The sequence below is a fragment of the Miscanthus floridulus genome, unplaced genomic scaffold (genome assembly GCF_019320115.1).
Source record: "Miscanthus floridulus cultivar M001 unplaced genomic scaffold, ASM1932011v1 fs_833_1_2, whole genome shotgun sequence".
NCBI lineage: Eukaryota > Viridiplantae > Streptophyta > Magnoliopsida > Poales > Poaceae > Miscanthus > Miscanthus floridulus.
The window spans coordinates 19,099-41,033 of NW_027097330.1; the positions used below are offsets into that span (position 1 = coordinate 19,099).

The 21,935-nt window shown below is 47.9% G+C and overlaps 2 protein-coding genes across 2 annotated transcripts; both read left to right on the top strand.

The window, feature by feature from the left end:
- Positions 1-3,560: 3,560 nt before the first annotated feature.
- Positions 3,561-8,710, top strand: LOC136533268 (glutamate--cysteine ligase A, chloroplastic-like). Its single transcript, XM_066525825.1, has 16 exons — positions 3,561-3,808; positions 3,904-4,184; positions 4,726-4,876; positions 5,067-5,174; positions 5,553-5,645; positions 5,984-6,067; positions 6,244-6,312; positions 6,386-6,456; positions 6,539-6,607; positions 6,732-6,825; positions 7,020-7,109; positions 7,203-7,283; positions 7,440-7,532; positions 7,843-7,923; positions 8,027-8,096; positions 8,201-8,710. The coding sequence occupies exons 2-16, from the start codon at positions 3,925-3,927 to the stop codon at positions 8,287-8,289; spliced, it is 1,503 nt and encodes a 500-aa protein (XP_066381922.1). The 5' UTR covers positions 3,561-3,808; positions 3,904-3,924; the 3' UTR covers positions 8,290-8,710.
- Positions 8,711-19,291: 10,581 nt separating this feature from the next.
- LOC136533270 (acetylornithine aminotransferase, mitochondrial-like) lies at positions 19,292-21,475 on the top strand. The gene is made up of 3 exons (XM_066525827.1): positions 19,292-19,796; positions 19,927-20,361; positions 20,739-21,475. Exons 1-3 carry the CDS (start codon positions 19,386-19,388, stop codon positions 21,273-21,275), a joined length of 1,383 nt encoding a protein of 460 aa, XP_066381924.1. The 5' UTR covers positions 19,292-19,385; the 3' UTR covers positions 21,276-21,475.
- Positions 21,476-21,935: the final 460 nt, after the last annotated feature.

A 21,935-nucleotide genomic window follows, 5' to 3' on the forward strand; every position in this document is an offset into this window, starting at 1 on the left:
AGCCCGCAGCCGCCACCGCCGGCAGCGCCCGCCGTGGCCTCGTCGGGATGGAGAGAGACGAGGAGAGGAAGAAGAAGATGACATGTGGGGCCCGCGTGTCAGTAACAGGGGAGATGAAGTATACGTCTTCGTATACGCCTGCAGCTGGGCTCAGGCTGTGTCCATACGTATTCAGTGACATTTTTATGGGAAACAAAGAATTATAATGGCATGCTTTAAAATAGACGAATAGTAATGACGTTCTTCAGAAACGAAGAAGTTATAATGGCATACATCCAATTAACCCTTGTTTTTTCGGGGAAAAATACGGATTCGGACCGTGGTGGTGGCCTCCTCCGAGGCTGCAGGCGTCGCTGGGGCGGGGGCGGGCGGTCGCTGGGGCAAGGCACATCCAATCAAGCAGGACCGTTGGATGTGGTTGAGTAAGGAGAGAGAATGAGTGAGAGTTAATCCGGTGCGTATGTTTTTAATGTGATCTTTATCTGTGTGCATTTCGTGGGGTGGACGTAGTTTATGTTGTGACTGTAGATGTGAGATTTGTTTGGTGGTCGTAGGATAATTTGAAGTGGTGTATTATATGGGTAGAGATAGAGATGAAAAACACAGCCTAGATTTGGCGTCCATTTTTATTTTAGACTAAAAAATGCCCTAGCCTTGTAAGTAAGATAATTACATCACTTATTAAAAATGTTTAACCAAACATAAAACATAGTCCAACCCTAAACTAAATTCTAGCATTATTGGGTCACTCAAACGAAGCAAAAGAAATACACTATAGCAAAAAAAAACACTACAACTGCTTCTAGCCCTCGACAAACTTGGAAAAATGTGATCCTTACTTGTTATCTTCACATCGTTGTAGTTGCGCCCAATTCTTAACCAGTGTGTTACCCTAGACAAAACTTGCAAAAAAAAATTATGTTGATATTTATCATAAAACACTTCATTTCTTATAAACTATATAGTGTCAAGCAAATAACAACACATCCTATTAACAAAAACACATTATGCATTCGTCTTTGTGTTGTTCCTCGGAGGTTTTGATGTAAAACAAGGTATATTGCACACCAAATAAACTTAGCATAAATGAAATAAAAAGAGAATGCACTTAATTGTTTCATCGCTACAACAAAACACACTAACTTATTTCCATTGGAGACATGAATTCACTCTACTACAAAAAGCTTATTGTCCTAAGCCATGAGCATCGCACATAGGACATCAATTTGCCTCTTATGGATGCGAGGTTTTTAAAGGCAGCATGGCCCCAAGGAGACCCCTCCTTCAGGATGGCCCATGAGCGAGTGACAACTACAGTGTGAAAGACCATGTTATTGTGCTCCTTCTAGGGGCTCGAAGCAGCCAGGGCAACTAGGGTTTTGAACCCTTTCTAAGCAATCTGACTATCGTCTTGTGATCGTCAACCGACCAAACCACGGAAGCAACTTGCATGGTCATTTTGGCAATAGCACGTAGACCAAAAGCGACCGTGGGAGCAGAACTAGATCTTTCGGGTGCTCCGAGTAGGTGATCAATAGTCTCCGACTCCTTGTGCATGAAGGGCGCATGTATCTCCATCTCGTATGTCGTGACTCCAATTAACATAATTAATCTAAGCGTCCCTAGAATCACACCCTTCGCACAATCCACTACGCACAGAATTGTAGACAAAATCCATTGCATATAAGAAATTACATTCATAAGAAGTTCTTACTTAGGAAAGTTAATTTAGGACGTGTTCATTCAACACCAACTTAGTTCAGCGCTTTGCTCACAGCATCCACCTTGACCGGTAACTTCACCTAAATGCACGACCTATCAACGCATGGCAATAATAGACAAAAATATAGTTGATGTTTTGTTTCACCCGTTTGAAAAGGATGTTTTTTTTTATTCCTATATATGCTAATTCCTCCTCGTAGCGATTTTGATTTTATGTTGCCAGTGAATATGTAACAAACTAAGGAGCACCTCTAATCCGAGCCGTCCCACTTTCATGAGAATTTTGATTTTCCAAATAAACTGGCAGGCACGTGACATCCTGTTACTCTATATACTTCCTCCATCTATAAAGCCCCGTTTGGCCGGGCTCTGGGCAGCTCCGGCTCCTACTGCCGAATCGCTGTAGCTGCACTATTCACCGAAGCTGTTTTTCTCTCTCTTCCTTTCCTCTCTCACTGACACCACCGAAGCCGAAGAAGCTCGTTTTTGTGGCTCCCATGGCTCCGGCTACGGTGTTGCTACAGTGTAGGAGCCGGAGCACGCGGGAGCCTAGCCAATCGGGGCCTAAAGAAAGTCACTTGAATGTTGTGCCATATGGGCCTCCCACGACAGGAAAAGCCCAGAGTCTCAGGGGATCAAAGAAGCGCACGCACTGCAGCAGAGCCCACATGTTCTCCACCTGATGCTCATCATGTGCTCGCTCGAGTGCAGGGAGGCACGGCTGATGCTGAACCTGGCCGCGGAAGTGCGCGAGGTTCACTCATCGCCGCGGGGTGCAGTGCGCAAGGACACGGTACACGGGTACAACAGAGCAGCACTGCTGGAATTTTCTTTTTAAACACTGTGTTTCTTCTGCCTTTTTTCCCCTGTAAAATCAAACTGGTTTCGTTATTTATTATTATTCTTATACGGTTTCCGTGAAATTTATGCGTTTCCACGTCTTCCTTCCCGGACCAGTTGCTTTGCGCGTGCATGCTGTCATGCACCAGCTAGCTTCTCCGACTGGGGGAGACGCCGAATCCAAAGCGGAATAGAGAAGGTCGAATCGCGTGCCGACGCCAGCAACGACGGACGCCCAGGGTTGGTTGCGGCGGACATTGCATCGCCACGGTAGCGATCCGATCCCTGTCGAACCCGCGCGGCAATTGCAGTCTGATAAGCCACACCTTCGAATGAATTCGAGACGAGAAGGTCGTCGGCGTCGGCGTCGGCGTCGAGTGTTGCGTGCCGGCACTAACAAGCATCTCTGATCTGTTACCACCATTGTAGTGTTGCCAGTGGCCTGCCACCGCAGAGGATCCTCGCCCGGCACCATCGCATCATCGTCTTCGTCATCAGTGATGATTCAGTAGTCACTGCACCAGCAGAAGAATCGTGTGAGCACACTCCCACTTCTGCGAATTAATTAACCCAAAAATCGCAGGATCACCACTTCTTCGTCAGGGCGTTCCACCACTAAGCCCTCGTTTAGCTGCGCCCGAATTCGTCGCCACCGAGTCTACTGTAGCTACAGTTGTTTCGTTTTTATTTGGTAATAATTATCCAAACGTTGACTAATTAAGCTCAAAACGTTCGTCTCGCAAAGTACAACCAAACTGTATAATTAGTTTTTGATTTCGTCAACATTTAGTACTCCATGTATGTACCGCAAATTTGATGTGACGGGGAATCTTCTTTTTCATAGTGCCAAATTCTAGAATTTGGGGTAACTAAACACCCTCTAAAAAAGTCCCCTTTTTTGGAATCAGCCGGCAGCCGCGCCCACACGTCAGAGACGAAGACGCCGCCGCACCCACCTCCCCTTTCCGAACCCTTCACCTCCCCGCCGCTGCCGCCCCGGCGGCTTCTGCTGCCGATGCCGATGCGCACTTCAACACGCCGTGCTGACGCGGCACTGATGCCCGGGCCCCACCACACCGCTTTATAAGTAACCAGCACGCGCTGCCCATCCCGGCCTCGCCCCCCCGTCTCTTCTTACTCCATCCCGCAGTTGTAGTGCGCCGGAACGGAAGCAGCGCACACGCAGAGGCGGCAGCAGTGGACGCCGCCCAACCCTAGCCTAGCCTCCGGGTGCCGGCGCGGCGAGGTGAGTGGTTCCGTTTACTTCGACGGGTGGCGTCCGCGTATCGGATTGTGCGATTCCCGCTGACTTACTTTTTTTATCGGGGTGGATTTTGGCAGGTTCGTTGGCGGTTGGATTCGATGGCGGTGGCGTCGCGGCTGGCGGTCGCGCGGGTGTCGACGGACGGCGCGCGCCCCGCGGCGGCAGTGGGGAGGGCGAGGAGTGGTGGGCTCGCGGCGGTTCGGCTTCCGCCGGCCGCCACGACGGGGAAGAGGAGGCGGGGCGGGGCCGTCGCGGCCAGCCCCCCCACGGAGGAGGCCGTGCAGATGACGGAGCCGCTCACCAAGGACGACCTCGTCGCCTACCTCATCTCCGGGTGCAAACCCAAGGAGAATTGGAGGTCAGCAGCTTCCAAATGCTCCTTTTCTTGTTTTATTTTGGTTCCTCTACTAGTGGCAGTGGCGGAATGTTTGAAGTGGACGCGTAATTCTTTTGGTTGTTTGATACGTATATGTGATATATGATGCGTTCTTATAGCCAACAACGCTGTCTAGCTCTAAAATTGAGGTTGCTTTCAATTGCTCCCGGGAGTGCCAAACGTTTGAGATGGATTAGTAATGCCTTGTGCCTTGTAACGATGAGCCGTGATCCGGCTCTAGTGCGTACTGCGTACTAGGATGAATTCATTAGTGTGATGATCACTTGGCCACCATTTCATCTTGTAGTTGTGTTCAAGTTATTTGAGTACCAACAATTTGGTCTCGTATTTATTGAAGCTGTCTTTATATTTTCTGTTTTAAAAAGGAAAATATATTTTGAGCATCGACAATTTGATCTGGTTTTTATTGAAGCTGTCCCTGTATTTTCTTTTTTAAAAAAAGGAAAATATATTTCAGTTGGCTGTTCATTTTATCCCCAAAGTTAACGTCTGTCCTTTACAGAATTGGCACGGAGCATGAAAAGTTTGGTTTCGAAGTCGACACATTACGTCCTATAAAATACGATCAGATTCGCGACATACTGAACGGGCTCGCTGAGAGATTTGATTGGCACAAGATAATGGAAGGAGACAATGTTATTGGCCTCAAGCAGGTACGGTTCCATTTTGCTCCTTCCCTTTTGCATGATTGTGGCTGCTATATATCATCCACCAACAATTGAAATTGGATGGAAAGGGCGTTGCCCATCATTTCGACGGGTCACTCTCACTCATATGTAAAAGAAGGTTGTGCAGGTTTTTCTGATGGCTCTAGTTTATCTTTGTAACCTGTTTGGGATGTAGGGAAAGCAAAACATCTCACTAGAACCTGGAGGCCAATTTGAACTTAGTGGTGCTCCTCTCGAAACATTACATCAAACTTGTGCTGAGGTCAATTCACATCTTTATCAGGTAATTTCTCTTACTGGCATTGCATTCCTTGTAGAGCATCTTACGGAAACTATGATCTTAGCTTGTCTGTGTTTCTGTTTGACATTATATAATACTGACCATTCTTTTGCCAGAGATTATACAATAGCAAACTTGTATTGCAAACCAAATGTTAACTGACACCCCTGCCTGCTTACCATGATAATTCTGTTGAGAACTATACCTTTAACTCGAGCATCTTATTGGAGTTTATTTTGTAGTTTTCTTAACACGCTGAGTCGCTGACTAGGGTCTCATGGGAAAATGTTCAAATGCATGGCACCACATTGTATTGTTTCTGCAAGACTCATGCATTTCAGTGCAATTGGGTATGACCTCAAAGTTTGCCTGTTCTTGCAGGTCAAAGCAGTTGGAGAGGAAATGGGAATAGGATTTCTTGGGCTTGGCTTTCAGCCGAAATGGGCACTGAGTGATATACCAATAATGCCAAAGGTAATTCAGCCTTGTAAACTTATTTTTTTAACTTTGTTTTTGTTCCTGGACTGTTAACTACTGCTCGCTAGTCACCTCAACCCATCATACTTGTTATGACTTTTAAGCATAGTATTCTTGATACTAAAATAGTTACATAAGATGCTATCACTAGAAATGCTGTCTTCTGGTACATTTCCCATTGCTGACACAACAATATAGACTTGCTAGTTATCCGTCTAATGTGTTGAGCAGTTAGAAAAAAAGACAACTCATACTGTAGCCCTGTTCAAATATGCCTTAGGCAATGACTGCTTCTGTTTCCTGTAAAATCTGACAAATCAATCATTGGTTTGTAGGGAAGATACGAAATAATGAGGAATTACATGCCTAAAGTTGGTACTCTTGGCCTTGATATGATGTTCCGGACATGTACTGTGCAGGTGAGCATATTTCTGTTTTTATGTGTGGAGTGCCATTTTCAGAATAACAGTACTCTTCGTTTGAGCTCATCTCAAAAATACTTGAAACTCTATCTATGACATAAGTTGATTCACTAAAGAAGTTAACTGATTTAGATTATGATAGTCTTGACAGAAGTTCACTCTTCTGTGTCCAGGTTAATCTCGACTTCAGTTCGGAACAGGATATGATAAGGAAATTTCGCGCTGGCCTTGCATTGCAGCCTGTAGGTATTTTTATTGTCTTCTGTGATAATTTATTTGCTGTTCTCAAATCATCCTGGCTTGTTCATTTAACAGATTGCAACTGCAATATTTGCCAATTCTCCCTTTAAAGAAGGAAAACCAAATGAATTTCTCAGCTTAAGGAGGTATTTACTTGATAGCCATTCAGGGCATACATAAGTTAATTTCATTATCTGCAGTTATTAACACAGTTGACCATATGTGCAGCCATATCTGGACAGATACTGATAACAACCGTGCAGGGATGCTCCCTTTTGTCTTCAACAACTCATTTGGGTTAGCATTCCTTTTGAACTACCCCTCTCCTCCACCTTGAGTGCCATTGATTGATTGCATCATTTCCTTTAAAGATATTTTCCATGTGAAACAATCCTGATTATAGTTTCTGTTTGGGGTGCAGGTTTGAGCAATATGTGGATTACGCATTAGATGTTCCAATGTATTTTGTGTATCGAAATAAAAAGTATATTGACTGCACCGGAATGTCGTTTCGGGTCTATTTCTACCCTTGATGTCCTTTTACTTCTGTAGTAGTGTACTGTAAAGGTTTTATATTTTTTTAACCCTCCATTTACAAGACACAGTGCTTGGTTTTCATTCATAAAACTCATTTGATTTGTATCCATTTACAAGACACAGTGCTTGGTTTTCATTCATAAAACTCATTTGATTTGTATTTATTTTGCAGGATTTTATGCAAGGAAAGCTCCCACAGGCTCCTGGGGAGTTGCCTACTCTTAATGATTGGGAGAACCATCTAACAACAATTTTTCCTGAGGTTTACCCTTTTATCTCTTTACATTTTACAAAATGGCATATCTGTCATTGCTAGGTATTGCAATAACTCTTGTCTTCTGTATTCTGCTTGCAGGTTAGATTAAAGAGATACCTTGAGATGAGAGGTGCTGATGGTGGCCCATGGAGGAGATTGTGTGCGCTGCCTGCATTTTGGGTTTGTGATCTGCTTTGTTTTGACTTTATTTTGTATTTCTGTGCATTGCCTCTGACAGCCACTAGTTAATATGAATATGGGCTGTCTATGGTATTAGTTTATTTCTAGTTTTTGCCAGAAGTTTGATTCAGATTTCTGCTTTATGCGGGTCTACAGGTTGGGCTGCTGTACGATGAGGAATCATTACAAAGTATTATAGACATGACTTTTGATTGGACAAAGGAGGAAAGAGAGATGCTAAGACGGAAGGTATCTCAAAATAATCAATCATGCACCATTCTTTCCACACAATGTTGGTTTTTCTTTTTCCTTTTTTTCCCTTTTTGTTGGTGGCTCATTTTGGGTTTCAACTCTATAGCCTACCCCAGCTTGCTTTGGACTAAGGTTTTTTGTTGCTTGGCACAACAGAAAATATTCTTGATAGGGAACTAAAGTTTGGTTTACCTCACAACTACAATTGTCAAATAGAACTTTACCTTGTTCTTGTGATTAGAAATTGTCTATAGATAAGAATAAAGTCCAGCAGATCTATTCAGTTTTGCTGTGTTATATTGGTCAGGTACCGTTGACTGGTTTGAAGACACCATTTCGTGATGGATATGTAAGAGATTTAGCTGAGGAAGTTCTAAAACTGGCCAAGGTTAGTAAATTAGAGTACTTTGCTATGATTAATTATTTTCCCCCGAAGTAAGGCCAAGTTGAGAGAAATGTTTGTAATAATGTTTATGTTGCCCTAACCCCAGAGTGGACTGGAAAGAAGAGGATACAAGGAGGTTGGTTTCCTTAGAGAGGTCGACGAAGTGGTGAGAACAGGTATTGCTATTCAACATCCTCTCGTGACTGACCATATTTTAGCTTTGCTGCCACCAATCAACTGTTCTGTTTCTGAATATCCTAATTAACTTACCTTGCTACAGGAGTGACACCTGCTGAGAGGCTTCTAAATCTGTACGAGACGAAGTGGCAACGCAACGTAGACCATGTTTTCGAGCATTTGTTATACTGATGAGTGATGACACCGCCAATGCTGGACAGAGCTTGTAGATGTACCCTAATACAAAAACTCATCTTGATTCATTCAACGCCTGAGTCGGAAGGGCTCAGTTCAGGCACAGGAGCACAGCTTTTGGTTTGTTGTTGACGGGGGAACCGCTGCACAGCCCGGAGCTGTGCCTACAAATAACTTCGCTTGGAACGGATCACTGTGCTTTGACTTCATCCCCCCGTGTGTGTCTCCAGGGAGATGGAACAAACCACTGTTTGTACCGGCCCTTTTTGTTTTTCTTCAGAGATGAAAATGCTGTATGGAAAATAAGTCCCATCTTCTGTACGATGGGAACTGTTTGCTTTTCTTTCACTCACGATTGTTGGGGTGCTTGTCCGGGGTTAACATGCTAAAGCAATTTCACCGACGACAAACAAACTGATGGTTTGATCCAATATCTGCAATTGTGCATGCCTTTTTCTACCTTGTTTCTAGCCAAAATGACTACTGGGCGTGCGTGTTTTGCTAACGCACGCAACGCACGGATGAGACGGCGGCAATTGAGTTCTCAGTGCCCAACGATAGCAACGTCCATGTAAAGAGCCCTGTTTTTCTAGCACTAGATCCTGCAGGCGCCTCAGTTAGGGTGTGTAATACGTAGACCCATTCATGGGCCGCCCAATCTGATCCGCCCGAAAAACCCAACCTGACTCGACTCACCAGTGCGTCGGGTTAGTTTGGGCTATGATTTTTGACCTGTGTTCTGACCCAACCGAAAAATACTCGACTCAAGGTTTTGATCCAATCGTTTTTTCTATCCAATTCGAAACCTGACCTGACCCGACGTTTTGATCAGGTCTCGGCATACACGATAACTTTGTTTTGACACCTGTGCCCGATATTATCTTGTGGGTTACGTTGCTGCCGTGCAGAAAACGTTCCACCCAAATTACATAAAAAATTCCAACCATAATATGAACTGATAGAACGTGTAATCACCAATGTGCATGCAAAATTCGAGTTTGAACAAAAACTTGCACGAGGAGAAGATAAAGAGAACACGTGAGTTCTTGTTCAAGCTTAAATTTTGCAACATATATTATGTGCACAGTCCACCTGAACTCGTGTGTGTGCGTGTGTCAAAACTAAGTAGTCAAATCGCAGCAGGCCTGCCGTTAGCGAGGAACTGAAACCAAAGTTTGAAAAGTTTTTTGATCATTTCTACTTGAAATTTTTTTGCCATAGAGCTTTAGATAAGTATAGCTACTTCCCTTCTGTTGGGGCTTCTGGTGGGCTTTTGACAATTTGGAATAGCAGTTTACTAGATGTTGTCATTGTTCAGCTAATTCTTATGGACTGTAAAGGGCCTCCACTCCAAGGCTAGGAGCTCCCTGACTTCGTAGCTCGTAGGATCCAGGTAGGGGTGGCGCCAGGGTTGTTGCCTGGCTGCCTGGAGAAGAGATGAGGTTTAGAGTTTGAGAGAGGTGAGGGGTTTAGATAACTTTTTCTTTCTTAATCCCAATCAAAGGTCTAGCTTACATATATATAGGAGATAGCCTGGCCGGCTGATCACCCTCTGATTCACTTTCACACCTAAATCACTTGTTCACACTCATGACCCTTTCACACTACAGGCCCTTTAGGGTGCTCCTAGCCGGTCAAGGCCTTGCTGGCTGCTTGCTGCTTCCTAGGCTGCCGGTTGTAATGCCGGCCCCACATGACATCTCTCCCGCCCTCGAGGAGCAGCTCGTCCTTGAGCTAGCAGCTTGGGTAGCGATCCTGGAAGGAATCGAGGCCTTCCCAGGTTGCTGATGCTGCTGGTTCGCCTTGCCAATGGATGAGGACTTGACGGACGCCGCGGGCCAGCCGGGTGCGGGAAGCGCGTTCAGGGACCGGCTGGGACGCGCCGTGATGCACGAGGGGCAGAGCCGGAGGCGACGACGGGGGAGTGCCAATGAACTTCTTGAGTAGGCCCACATGGAACACATCGTGCAGGCGAGCGCGAGGAGGGAGCTCGAGGCGGTAGGCGACGTCGTTGATTGTAGCGGCGATGCGGTACGGTCCATAGAACCTGGGCCGCAGCTTGCCGCGGGCAGCCCCCTAGAGCGAGGCCGAGGCACGGTGGCGTAGGCGGAACCATACCCAGTCCCTGGCGTTGAAGTTGACATCGCGATGCCCTTTGTCGTAGTAGTGCTTGTAAACAGCCTGGGCCAGTTCCAGGCAGGCACGGGCGTCATCTAGGAACTCATCGCGTTCCGCCATGGTCTTGTCCACCGCCGCCACCCGTGTTTCACCCGGCTCGTATGACCGGATGGTTGGAGGGTCACGGCCATACACAAGCTTGAAGGGTGTCGTCTTGAGAGCGGACTAGAAAGCGGTGTTGTAGATGAACTCCGCCTAGGCAGCCAGCGCACCCATTGACGGGGCCGGTCACCAGTGAAGCACCGAAGGTACATGATGATGACCTTGTTGGCAGCCTCGGTCTGCCCATCAGACTGGGGGTGGAAAGCAGTCGACATGTGGAGCTTGGCACCCGTGAGCCGCATGAGCTCCTTCCAGAACAGCGACGTGAACACCGGGTCGCGGTCGGAGACGATCGACTGGGGAATGCCGTGCAGCCGCACGATGTTGGAGAAGAAGCTCTGGGCCACTGACTCGGCGGAGTACGGGTGCACCAAGGGAATGAAGTGGGCGTACTTACTGAGGCGATCGACGACGGTGAGGATCACAAATTTGCCGCCCACGCGAGGCAGAGCTTCGATGAAGTCCATCCCAATGTCGGCCCAGATCGTCGTCGGTACGGGCAGAGGAAGGAGCAATCCTGCAGGATGCAGATGCTCGGACTTGTAGCGTTGACAGGTGGCGCACGCCTTGATGAAGTCCTGGACCACCCGCCTGAGATTTGGTGAGTGGAAATCTCAGCGGATGCGGTGCAGCGTGCGTTGGACGCCTTCGTGGCAGTCCTCATGGATGGCGGCGAGGAGTTCCTACAGCAGGGGGGTGCCCGGCGGGATGTAGAGGCACCCCTGGAATGCGACTAGGCCATCGACGAGGGACCAAGGAGCGCCGCGCTGGTTGGCGGTGATTGCTTCCTTGATGACAACCAAGGCAGGTTCCAGCTCATGGGCTTGCCGTAGTCGATCGACGAAGTCGAAGCACGGGCCGGAGATGGCTAGGATCACGCCCACCTCCGTGTCTCTCCGAGACAAAGCGTCGGCGATGATGTTGGAGCTGCCGGCTTTGTACTCCACCGTGAAATCGAACCCCAGCAGCTTGCCGACCCAGTGATGCTGCGGGATCGTGGCCAAGCGCTGGTCTAGCAAGAATTTCAAGCTAAATGATCAGTACGTACTAGAAATTGGCGCCCCCAGAGATATGGTCGCCAGTGGCGAATAGCCAGAATCAAACCGATCAGTTCCCGCTCATAAGCCACGAGAGATTGATGACGTGGTGCTGCTAGTCTGCTGAAGAACGCCACTGGGTGGCCTGCCTGGAAGAGAACAGCTCCAAACCCATAGGTGGACGCATCACATTCAACCATAAACGGTTGCCCAAAGTCAGGCATGGCCAGCACCGGCACGGAGGTGATGGCTGTCTTGAGAGCTGTGAAGGCAGCATCGACGGCGTCGGTCCAGGTGAAGCCATCCTTTTTGAGCAGAGCTGTCAGAGGGGTGGTGATGGCGCCGAAGTTCTTGACGAACATGCGGTAGTATCCCACAAGCCCCAAGAAGCCACGCACAGCCCGGGGCAAGCGCGGTTGTGGCTAGTCTGCCATAGCCTGAACCTTCTTTGGATCCATGGCCACTCCGTTAGCCGAGATGATGTGCCCTAGGTAGGAGATTGAGCTAACGCCGAACGCGCATTTGGAGCGCTTGATGAACAGTTGGTGCTGCTGGAGTACCTAGAGAATGGCGCGAAGATGACGCAGGTGTGCGGCGAGGGAGTCGCTGTAGATCAGGATGTCGTCGAAGAAGACGAGGACAAAGCGATGGAGGAAGGGTCGCAGCACATCGTTCATCAATGCTTCAAATGTTGCCGGGGCATTACAGAGGCCGAACGGCATGACGAGGAACTCATAGAGTCCGTCATGGGTTCGGAACGCCGTCTTCGCCACGTCCCCCGGGTTCATGCGCACTTGGTGGTACCCCGAGCGCAAGTCGAGCTTGGTGAAGTACCGGGCGCCGTGCAGCTCGTCGAGGAGCTCGTCGACGACCGGGATGGGGTACGCATCCTTCATGGTGATGGCGTTCAATGCACGGTAGTCCACGCAAAAGCGCCACATCCCATTGGCCTTCTTGACCAACAGAACAGGGGAGGAGAAGGTCGACGTGCTGCGCTGGATGATGCCCTGATTCAGCATAGTAGTGCACTGGCGTTCAAGCTCATCTTTGTGGGCGGTGGGGTAGCGGTAGGGCCTGACCGCCACCGATGTGGAGCCTGGGCGCAAGGTGATGCTGTGGTCTTGAGAACATAGTGGTGGCATTCCGGATGGTTCCACGAACACCGGTGCAAACTCCTCCAGGAGCGTCGAAAGCAAGTCATCAACGCTGCAGGCGCGCAAGGATGGAGCTGGAGAGCTGGCCACCCCTGACCAGCAGACGCGGTGGTCACCATGCCAAAATGAAGGTCAGGGTGCCAAAATCCCAGAGTATAGGCCCCAGCGTGGCCAGCCAGTCGGTCCCTAGGACGATGTTGTACCTGGCGAGGGGTAGGGTGAAGAAATCGGTGGTGAAGTGCTCGCCGTTGATGGAGAAAGGGATGGCGCGGTAGGCACCGGGGTAGGGCACCTGGTCGCCATTAGCCACGGTGACCTTCATGCTGCCCTGGGATTAGAGTTGGAGGGACGTGAGCACCGCGGCCTCCTCGGACACAAATTGTGTGTGGACCCTAAGTCCAGCAAGGCGAGCAGAGTAGTGCCACCCATCTGAACGTGGACCTGCATCGTCTCCAGTGTGCACACACCCGCCATGGTGAGGAGGGAGATGTGGGGGTCGTCCGCGGCAGCGTCGGCGGCGGCTGTGTCCTCTGCGTCATTGGCCTTTGAGAGCTCTAGGAAGAAGATGCGCTTGCACACCCGATTGTGGCCGTGCTCAAATTTTTCATCGCAGTTAAAACAGAGCCCAAGTCTTTTCCACGACTCCATCTCCGACTCCGATAGTCGTCGGAGGGGATGGCCCGTGAAGGAGGCCGGCGCACCGGGCGTGCTAGACGGCGATGCCAGAAGGGCCAGCGGCGGAGGACCGCCTGGCAGGATCCCGCGCGTCGTGGCCTTGTAGGTGACTTGCCCCGAAGTAGGGGACGACGCGCGCATTGGCACGGCATAGTATTGTTCGCCTTGCTCCAGGGTGCGCGCGAGATTCATCGCCATGATCAGCGTCTGTGAGTTCTGCACCTGTACATCGATGCTGAGCGGAGGACCCAGTCCAGCTGTGAACGCCTGGACCCACTGGCGCTCATCGAGCGGCCCGACGTGTGGAAGCAGAGACTCAAAGCGATCCTGATACTCCGCCATCGTCGAGGTGCGTTTGCTCTCCATCAGCTCGGCCATTGGGTTGGAGCGGATCGGGGGCCCGTAACGGAGATTGAGCAGCTCAGAGAATCACCGCTAGGACGGCGTGCCCTCGTCAGTTTGGACGTGTAGGTACCACATCTGGGCTCCTCCCTCTAGATTGTAAGAAGCCATCCAAACTTGTTCTTCGGCCACGATCCGCTGTTGATGGAAGTATGACTCACATCGGTTGAGGAAGGCGAGTGGATCGGACTTGCCATCAAACTTTGGAAAGTCCAGCTTCTAGAACCGTGGGGGATGGGCACCCTGATGGTCATCAAAACCCGACCCTCGGGATCCCATGGAGGTTGATGGCGGTAGCTGGGACTGCTGCAGCATGATGATCTGTTGTTGCATCGCCACCATGTTCTTGGAGAGGTCCCTGATGAGTTTGGCCAGATCGCCAATGGTGGGCTCGGCCATGGGGATCGAGGAAGAGTCAATGGAGTGGGTGGGTGAATTGGGGGTGGAGGATTGGGATGCAGCAGCGAAAGCCGAGGAACGATGGCCGGAGGATCACTGGAAACTTGATACCAGGTTGTTAAGGGCCTCCACTCCAAGGCTAGGAGCTCCCTGACTTCGTAGCTCATAGGATCCAGGTAGGGGTGGCGCCAGGGTTGTTGCCTGGCTGCCTGGAGAAGAGATGAGATTTAGAGTTTGAGAGAGGTGAGGGGTTTAGATAACTTCTTCTTTCTTAATCCCAATCAAAGGTCTAGCTTACATATATATAGGAGATAGCCTGGCCGGCTGATCACCCTCTGATTCACTTTCACACCTAAATCACTTGTTCACACTCATGACCCTTTCACACTACAGGGCCTTTAGGGTGCTCCTAGCCAGTCAAGGCCTTGCTGGCTGCTTGCTGCTTCCTAGGCTACCGGCTATAATGCCAGCCCCACATGACATGGACTGACTATAAAATTCTACAATAGGTTGGATAACAAAGATTTTCATCTTACTAATATTTATGGCCCATCTGTCTCCTCTGAAAAGTTGGCTTTTATTACCTGGTTAATTAACCTAGACACTAGCACTTTTGATGAATGGATTTTAGCAGGAGACTTTAACCTGATTAGATCTGCTGAGAACAGAAGTAAGTCGGTGGTGATTTTGCTTAAATGCAAATGTTCAATGACTGTATCCTTGGGTTGGATATTGTAGATTTACCTTTCAATGGTAGGAACTACACTTGGAGCAACATGCAGTCTGATCCTCTATTGATAAAATTAGATTGGGTCTTCACCAATGCAGCCTGGAATATGTCTTACCCAGCAACAGTGGTTCAACCTCTTTTCAGGCTCATTTCTGATCATATTCCTTTTGTCATACACATTGATAGCTGCATTCCCAAAGCTAATACCTTCAGATTTGAGAATTTTTAGCTTCAACACCCTGGCTTCAAGGAAATTGTTGCTACACATTGGCACAATTCACCAGTCTTTGGTAATGCAGCAAGGAACATCTCAGCCAAATTCAAGCAAGTCAGGACATGGCTTAGACAATGGAGCAAAAGCCTGTCCAAGCTCAACATGCTCATTCACAATTGTAATTTGGTTCTACTCTTTCTCGATGGGTTGGAGGATCAAAGACCACTATCAACCCTTGAGAAAAGATTCAGAGGCTTAGTCAAAGATCATTTATCTACATTAACTGAATCTAGAAGAATTATTTTGAAACATCATCAGATGGGTCAATCTGGGTGATGAGAATAAATCCTTCTTTCACAACATGGCAACTATATCCCATAAAAAGAATTTTATCGCTTGCCTAACCATCCTTGGTGACTCAATCATTTTTATCATGAACAGAAGGCTCAAATTCTGTGGGATAGCTTCAGGAAGAGAATGGGGGTTAATGATTTCACCCAAATATACTATGATCTGCCTTCCTTAATCAATGCCCTGCCAATGGAACAAAATTTGGACAGTGACTTTACTAAGGATGAGATCACTTCCACCATTAAAAATCTGCCCAATAACCATGCTCCTAGGCCTGATGGATTTAATGGATACTTTATTAAGAATTGCTGGGATATTATCAAAAATGATTTTTGAGACTTTTTAGGGATTTCTACAACACAGACCTAGATATGAGAAGCATCAACTCTTCTCACATTGCACTTATACCAAAAAAATCCAACCCTAAAAGTGTAGATGACTATAGGTCCATCTCTTTACTCAATTATTCTCTGAAAAGCATCACAAAGATTCTTTTATCAAGACTCCAAACAGTTATTCTGAAGTTGGTACATGCAAATCAGTATGGGTTTATCAGAGGGAGAACCATACAAGATTGCCTACCTTGGGCATTTCAATTTCTACACATTTGCCATCACTCAAAAAAGGAAATTGTTATTCTTAAATTAGATTTTGAAAAGGCCTTTGATAAGGTGGAACATGAAGTCATCTTACAGGTGCTAAAATATAAAGGCTTCTCTGATAAATGGGTAAATTGGGTTAGAAGCATTTTATGCTCAGGAGATTCTTCAGTTTTGCTGAATGGAATACCAGACAAACCTTTCACATGCAGAAGAGGGGTGAGACAGGGGGACCCCTTATCCCCTTTGCTTTTTGTCCTAGCAGCTGATCTGCTACAATCCATACTGAATAAAGCTTGGAATATTGGTGTGCTGAAATATCCTATCAGTGACGCTTTTGAGGGTGACTTCCCAATAGTCCAGTATGCAGATGATACACTGCTTATCCTCCCTGCTGATGGTAGAATTCTTTTCAATCTAAAGGGACTGCTTAGATCCTTCTCTGACTCCACAGTATTACATGTCAATTTCAATAAATCATTCCTGGTGCCAATTAATATCTCAGAAAATAAAACAGTTCATCTAGCAAATACCTTTTTCTATGCAGTAGGATCAATGCCATTTACTTATCTGGGCTTACCTTCGGGCACCACAAAGCCAACACTGCAAGATTTCTCACCAATGATGACAAGAATTAAAAATTGGCTATCTGTTGTTAGCAATTTTTTATTTTACCATGGTAGATTGATTTTGGTCAACTCAGTAATGACAACATTGCCAACTTTCTACATGTGCACTTTGCAGCTCCCCCCTCAGATCATCAAACAAATTGACAGCTGCAAAAAGAAATGCCTATGGAGTGAAGGTGAGATAAATAGAAAAGGTAACCGTCTTGCTGCTTGGGAGACAGCTTGTAGACCAAAGAAAGAAGGTGGACTTGGCATAATTGATCTAAAAACTCAGAACACTGCTCTATTCTTAAAATATCTGGATAAGTTCTACAATTCAGTTGATCTCCCCTAGGTCACCCTAACTTGGACCAAACTTTATGGCAATTCTCAAACTCCACCTCAAGCAAGGAGCCCAACTAGATCCTTTTGGTGGAAGGACATTCTAAAACTCTTTGACAAGTTCAGATACGTTTTTATTTGCATACCAAAGAAAGGAAACACAGTTCTATTTTTGCTAGAAGATTGGTCTAGCAATGCTCTGAAAGTAAGGTTTCCCCATCTCTTCTCATTTGTCAAAAGGCCTAAGTCCTCTCTTCTGCACCTCAGAAATCAGAAGATAGACAGAATTTCCAGCCTTCCTCTCTCTCTAGCCAAGCAGTTTCTCAGCTCAGTGACCTGCAAAATAGTAACTTGGAATAAGATATAAATGATATATGGAAATACCATTGGGTGATTTTTTCAATTCTAGCAGAGCCTATAAAAAATTAAGAGGTACAATGGAAGCTTCTCATCTTTTCAAATGGCTATGGACTTCAAGCAATTTAGGGAAGCATAAATTCTTCTTCTGGCGGTTGTTGAGAGGTAGACTAAACACTAGAAATATTTTGAGATGAAAAAACAGAATTTTGGATGATTACAATTGTGTACTTTGCAATAGTTGCTGTGAAGAAACTCTTTTTCATCTTTTCTTCAGCTGCCCCTTCAGCTAGGATTGTTGGAACTCCATACATATCTATTGGAATAACAATCTAGATCGCCTGGATATGATTATTGAAGCCAGGACATTGTTTGGTCACTCCATCTTCAGGGAGCTCATGATTACAGCTTGTTGGATCATATGGAGGACTAGGAATGCCATCATCTTTGATCATGGAAATTACAGCTTGTCAAACTGGAAGAGAATGTTCAAGGAGAAGCTTAGCCTGGTGTGTATCAAGGCTAAACCGGAGAAGAGGGCACAACTTATGCTATGGCGAGACAATTACTCCTAATGCTCTTCTTTTTTCTTTTTGGGCCTAGTTGCCTTGTATTTCTAGTTGTAGCTGTTGTAGTAGTAGTTGCTGTTTTAGTTGTTTTAGTTTTCTCCTTTCCCCTCTCTATTCCCTCTCCTCTGTTGCCCCCTCCTTTCCCTCCTGTACTTTTGTATCTCTGCTGTTTTTGCCTCTTTGCTAATGAAAATGAAAAATATAGGTAGGGGCTCCCCTGCTGATTCCTCAAAAAAAAGTTTGAAACGTGTTCGTCACTTGTGATCCGAGACGGCTGCGTGCGCGACTGCTACCAACCGCGGCACCCTGCACATTGCACCTACTCTATCTTCTTGACACCAATATGCACAAAGGCCTAGTATTTTCTCATCCCAAAGCTTCTCCAGCACATCTTGCGATTGCAGAACTTCAGCAAAGGCCCCCACTTTGCTAAGGGCCTGTTTAAAAGTTCTTGTTCCTGTATTTTTTCTATGAAATGAACTGATTTCTATAAAATTTCTATGTAAATCATGTGAAATTTCTGTGTTCCAAACAGGTCGATGAATCTCTTGCACTCCTGCTCCACCTAATCAGGGTCTAGATGGTAAATCCTGAGGCCCTATAGTAAACTCTAAAATAGAGTATGCCTTCATAAAATTGAAGAATAAATTTCCTGGTTCACTTGTTTTGTTGGCTTCCAATTTAGACACTGATTCCTTGACATCGTATGAATGCCTGAACATAAATAAATTGAACGCCTGAATGGATAAGACATTACTATGTAGTCATGAGCACAATATAAATTGAAAATAAAGTGAACCTCGTTACCTAAATATTTGATGCCAGACTGAGGTTAACCTCACAAGTCACAACCCTATGATATATGTCGATGGACAAGGACGTCTGGTCATCCCTCCACATTCCGCACCTATCAAAGTTCGGTATAGTGATGAATATATGGACGCCTATAGGATGGGGACAAGATGTACTGCTAGTGGAAGTGGCAAGATCAAGGCTTCAGAGGGTTCGACAACTTCATCCTCTTCTTCATTGAGGTTAGGCTTAGATGGCTCTACCAAAGTTTGCAACGTGCTTTGTCCTGACCAGGCCTGTCTCCTCCTCTCCTCCGGCTGACTTACCAACCGCGCCGGCGCGCCCCGTGTATGCACACGCACCTACTTTGTACTCGGCTACTCCCCCCTGCGTCTCACTTCCATGCGGGCCCGACCGACGCGCGTGATCCCAAGCAATTAGCCGTCCACACACAATCCCCTTCCTTTCCGATATATCTTCTCGGAACCCTACTCCCAAACGCAACCCGGGTATCTAAATCCCCACGCAACGAGACGCTCGCGTCCCGCACGCCGCCGCCCCAACTCCAATCCTTGCAATCCGCCATGACCTCGCTCCAGTCCTTCCTCGACGCCGGCTGGGCCGCGGGCGCGCGGCCCGCTGCTCCGCAGTCCCGCCGCGCCCGCGTCTCGGCCTGCCTCGCGGCGCCGCCGCCGCCGCCGCCGACCACCGCGGCCTCCGTGGGGCCGGCGCGGCGGGAGCTGTCGGCCGCGAGCCGGGCCGTCGTGGAGGACGAGGCGCGGTACCTCGTCGGCACCTACAAGCGGTCCCGCGTCGTCTTCGAGTACGGGCGCGGGTGCAAGCTCTACGACACCGACGGGCGCGAGTACCTCGACATGTCCTCCGGCATCGCCGTCACGGCGCTCGGCCACGCGGATCCTGACGTGTGCGCCACCATCACGGAGCAGAGCAGTAAAATCGTCCACGTCAGCAACGTCTTCTACACTACACCCCAGGTGGGTGCCCCCCCCAGTCCTCCCCCTTCCCTCTCCCCGCGCTCGCTCACCATGTGTTCGACGCATTGCTCCGTCCGGCCTATTTTCTCCGGTTGCCTCACCTGCTGAAGCTGCTCGCTGTCGCACGCAGGTGGAGCTCGCCAAGCGGCTCGTGAAGGTGTCGTTCGCGGACCGCGCCTTCGTCGCCAGCACTGGCACGGAGGCCAACGAGGCGGCCATCAAATTCTCCCGCAAGTTCCAGCGGGTCGCCCACCCAGACAGTGACGATCCGCCCATGGAGTTCTTGGCGTTCAGCAGCAGCTTCCACGGCCGGACTATGGGCGCCGTCGCGCTCACCAGCAAGTCGCAGTACCGGGAGCCCTTTGCGCCCGTCATGCCCGGAGTGACCTTCGTAGATTACGGAGATCTGGAGGCGGCCAAGAAGTTCATACAGTCTGGCAGGGTCGCTGCTGTCTTCGTCGAGCCCGTGCAGGGTGAGGGTGGTATTCACAGTGCCACCCAGGAGTTCTTGCAGGGGCTGCGGGATGCCTGTGACGAGGCGGGAGCCCTCTTGGTCTTTGATGAGGTATGCTGTACTCTGCCAAAACTCTGTTCTGTTCATATTGAGAACACCATGACACTGCTAGTAATTCATGTTTGGTTGACAAAGTTCGAAACATGCACAATTTAGTTGCAGCTATGCATTCCATCCCCGACTTTAGGCATAATGCATATACAAGAGTTAACAGTTGACAACATATACAAGAGTAACAGTTAACAGGGATATGAAACTATGAGAGTCTGCATTTCTGGTCTTATCCTAGTTAACATGTTACTCTGTTCTACATTCATATTGCCAATTCAGCAATATATCATGATTACATTCCATAGTTTTCAGGCTGCATCAATCTGTGAAGTGAGCAGCCATCAGATGTAATGTTAGCATATGGTTTCTAAACGCAGGTGCAATGTGGTTTCGGGCGCACGGGTTACCTCTGGGCCCATGAAGCATTTGGAGTCGAACCAGACATAATGACCTTAGCAAAGCCATTGGCCAATGGTATTCCCATCGGTGTCGTCTTGGTCAAGGAGAAGGTTGCTGCAGCCATAAACTATGGCGACCATGGTACAACATTCGGCGGCGGCCCCCTTGCCTGCCAGACTGCGATAACCGTGTTTGACAAAATCATGAAACCTGGTTTCTTGGCTGAGGTGTCCAAGAAAGGGGAGAACTTCAAGCAGCTTCTCCGCACCAAGCTGAGCGGAAACGTGCACGTAAAGGAGGTCCGTGGGGTTGGGCTTCTTGTTGGCATCGAGCTAGATGTACCAGCTGGTCCTTTGGTCGATGCATGCTTGGATGCAGGCATCATAGTGCTGACCGCCGGCAAAGGCAATGTTGTGAGGCTCGTGCCACCACTCATCATCTCAGAGAAGGAGCTGGCGCATGCCGCGGATGTTATCAGGGACTGTCTGCCGGCGCTTGATGTCGCCACTGCTTAATGTAGCCACAGGTCTTTTATCAGTTGTTGTTAGGGTGATCCAACCTTTTGGGAGGTTCAGGTAATATATATGGTGGTATAAGTCTGCATACGAAAACCTGCTCCGAAATTTGGAATCGAATAATTTCGTGTCGGACCAATATTGTTTTTAGAGTAAGCTGTTTACTAGATGTAACTATTGTCAATTTGCATGTTGCTGTTCATGTTGCTGTTCTGGGAGTAAGAGAATTATTCGACATGTTGCATGTGCTCTTTTGGGAGTAAGAGCACATCTTTGCTTTTGGAGTACTTGTCCTAGCTCAACTCTTTGCTAGAGGGTGGAGCATGTCTCTGCAAAAACCTTGTAATATAAGGGTAGTCTCAATGTCGTAGTGTCTTATATAGCAAATAAAGTGTAGAAGGTAGTCTCAATGCTGAGTAGAGATAGAGAACTGGTTTCTTCGTGAGGAAATTATTTCAGCGTGATGATGTCCAAGGTCGAGGATACGCGCATTTTTAGCGTGATGATGTCCAAGGTTGAGGATACTCGCACTCGAGTATCGTGTTTTTTTTTTCTTTTTTCTGACGCCCCCACGCACAGGCACATCAGCACTCACGGGCTTATGGTTGTGATGAAGAGTTTAGGGCAGCCACTGGGGAACGGGAACATGGCCACGTACCC

Excerpts from the sequence above, each read along its gene's own strand:
- LOC136533270 (XM_066525827.1), top strand. The coding sequence starts at position 19,386 with ATGACCTCGCTCCAGTCCTTCCTCGACGCCGGCTGGGCCGCGGGCGCG. Across the intron at positions 19,797-19,926 it reads TCTTCTACACTACACCCCAG|GTGGAGCTCGCCAAGCGGCT; the intron begins GTGGGTGCCCCC and ends TGTCGCACGCAG. Across the intron at positions 20,362-20,738 it reads CCCTCTTGGTCTTTGATGAG|GTGCAATGTGGTTTCGGGCG; the intron begins GTATGCTGTACT and ends TTCTAAACGCAG.
- LOC136533268 (XM_066525825.1), top strand. The coding sequence starts at position 3,925 with ATGGCGGTGGCGTCGCGGCTGGCGGTCGCGCGGGTGTCGACGGACGGC. Across the intron at positions 5,175-5,552 it reads TCAATTCACATCTTTATCAG|GTCAAAGCAGTTGGAGAGGA; the intron begins GTAATTTCTCTT and ends CTGTTCTTGCAG. Across the intron at positions 6,608-6,731 it reads GTCTTCAACAACTCATTTGG|GTTTGAGCAATATGTGGATT; the intron begins GTTAGCATTCCT and ends TTTGGGGTGCAG.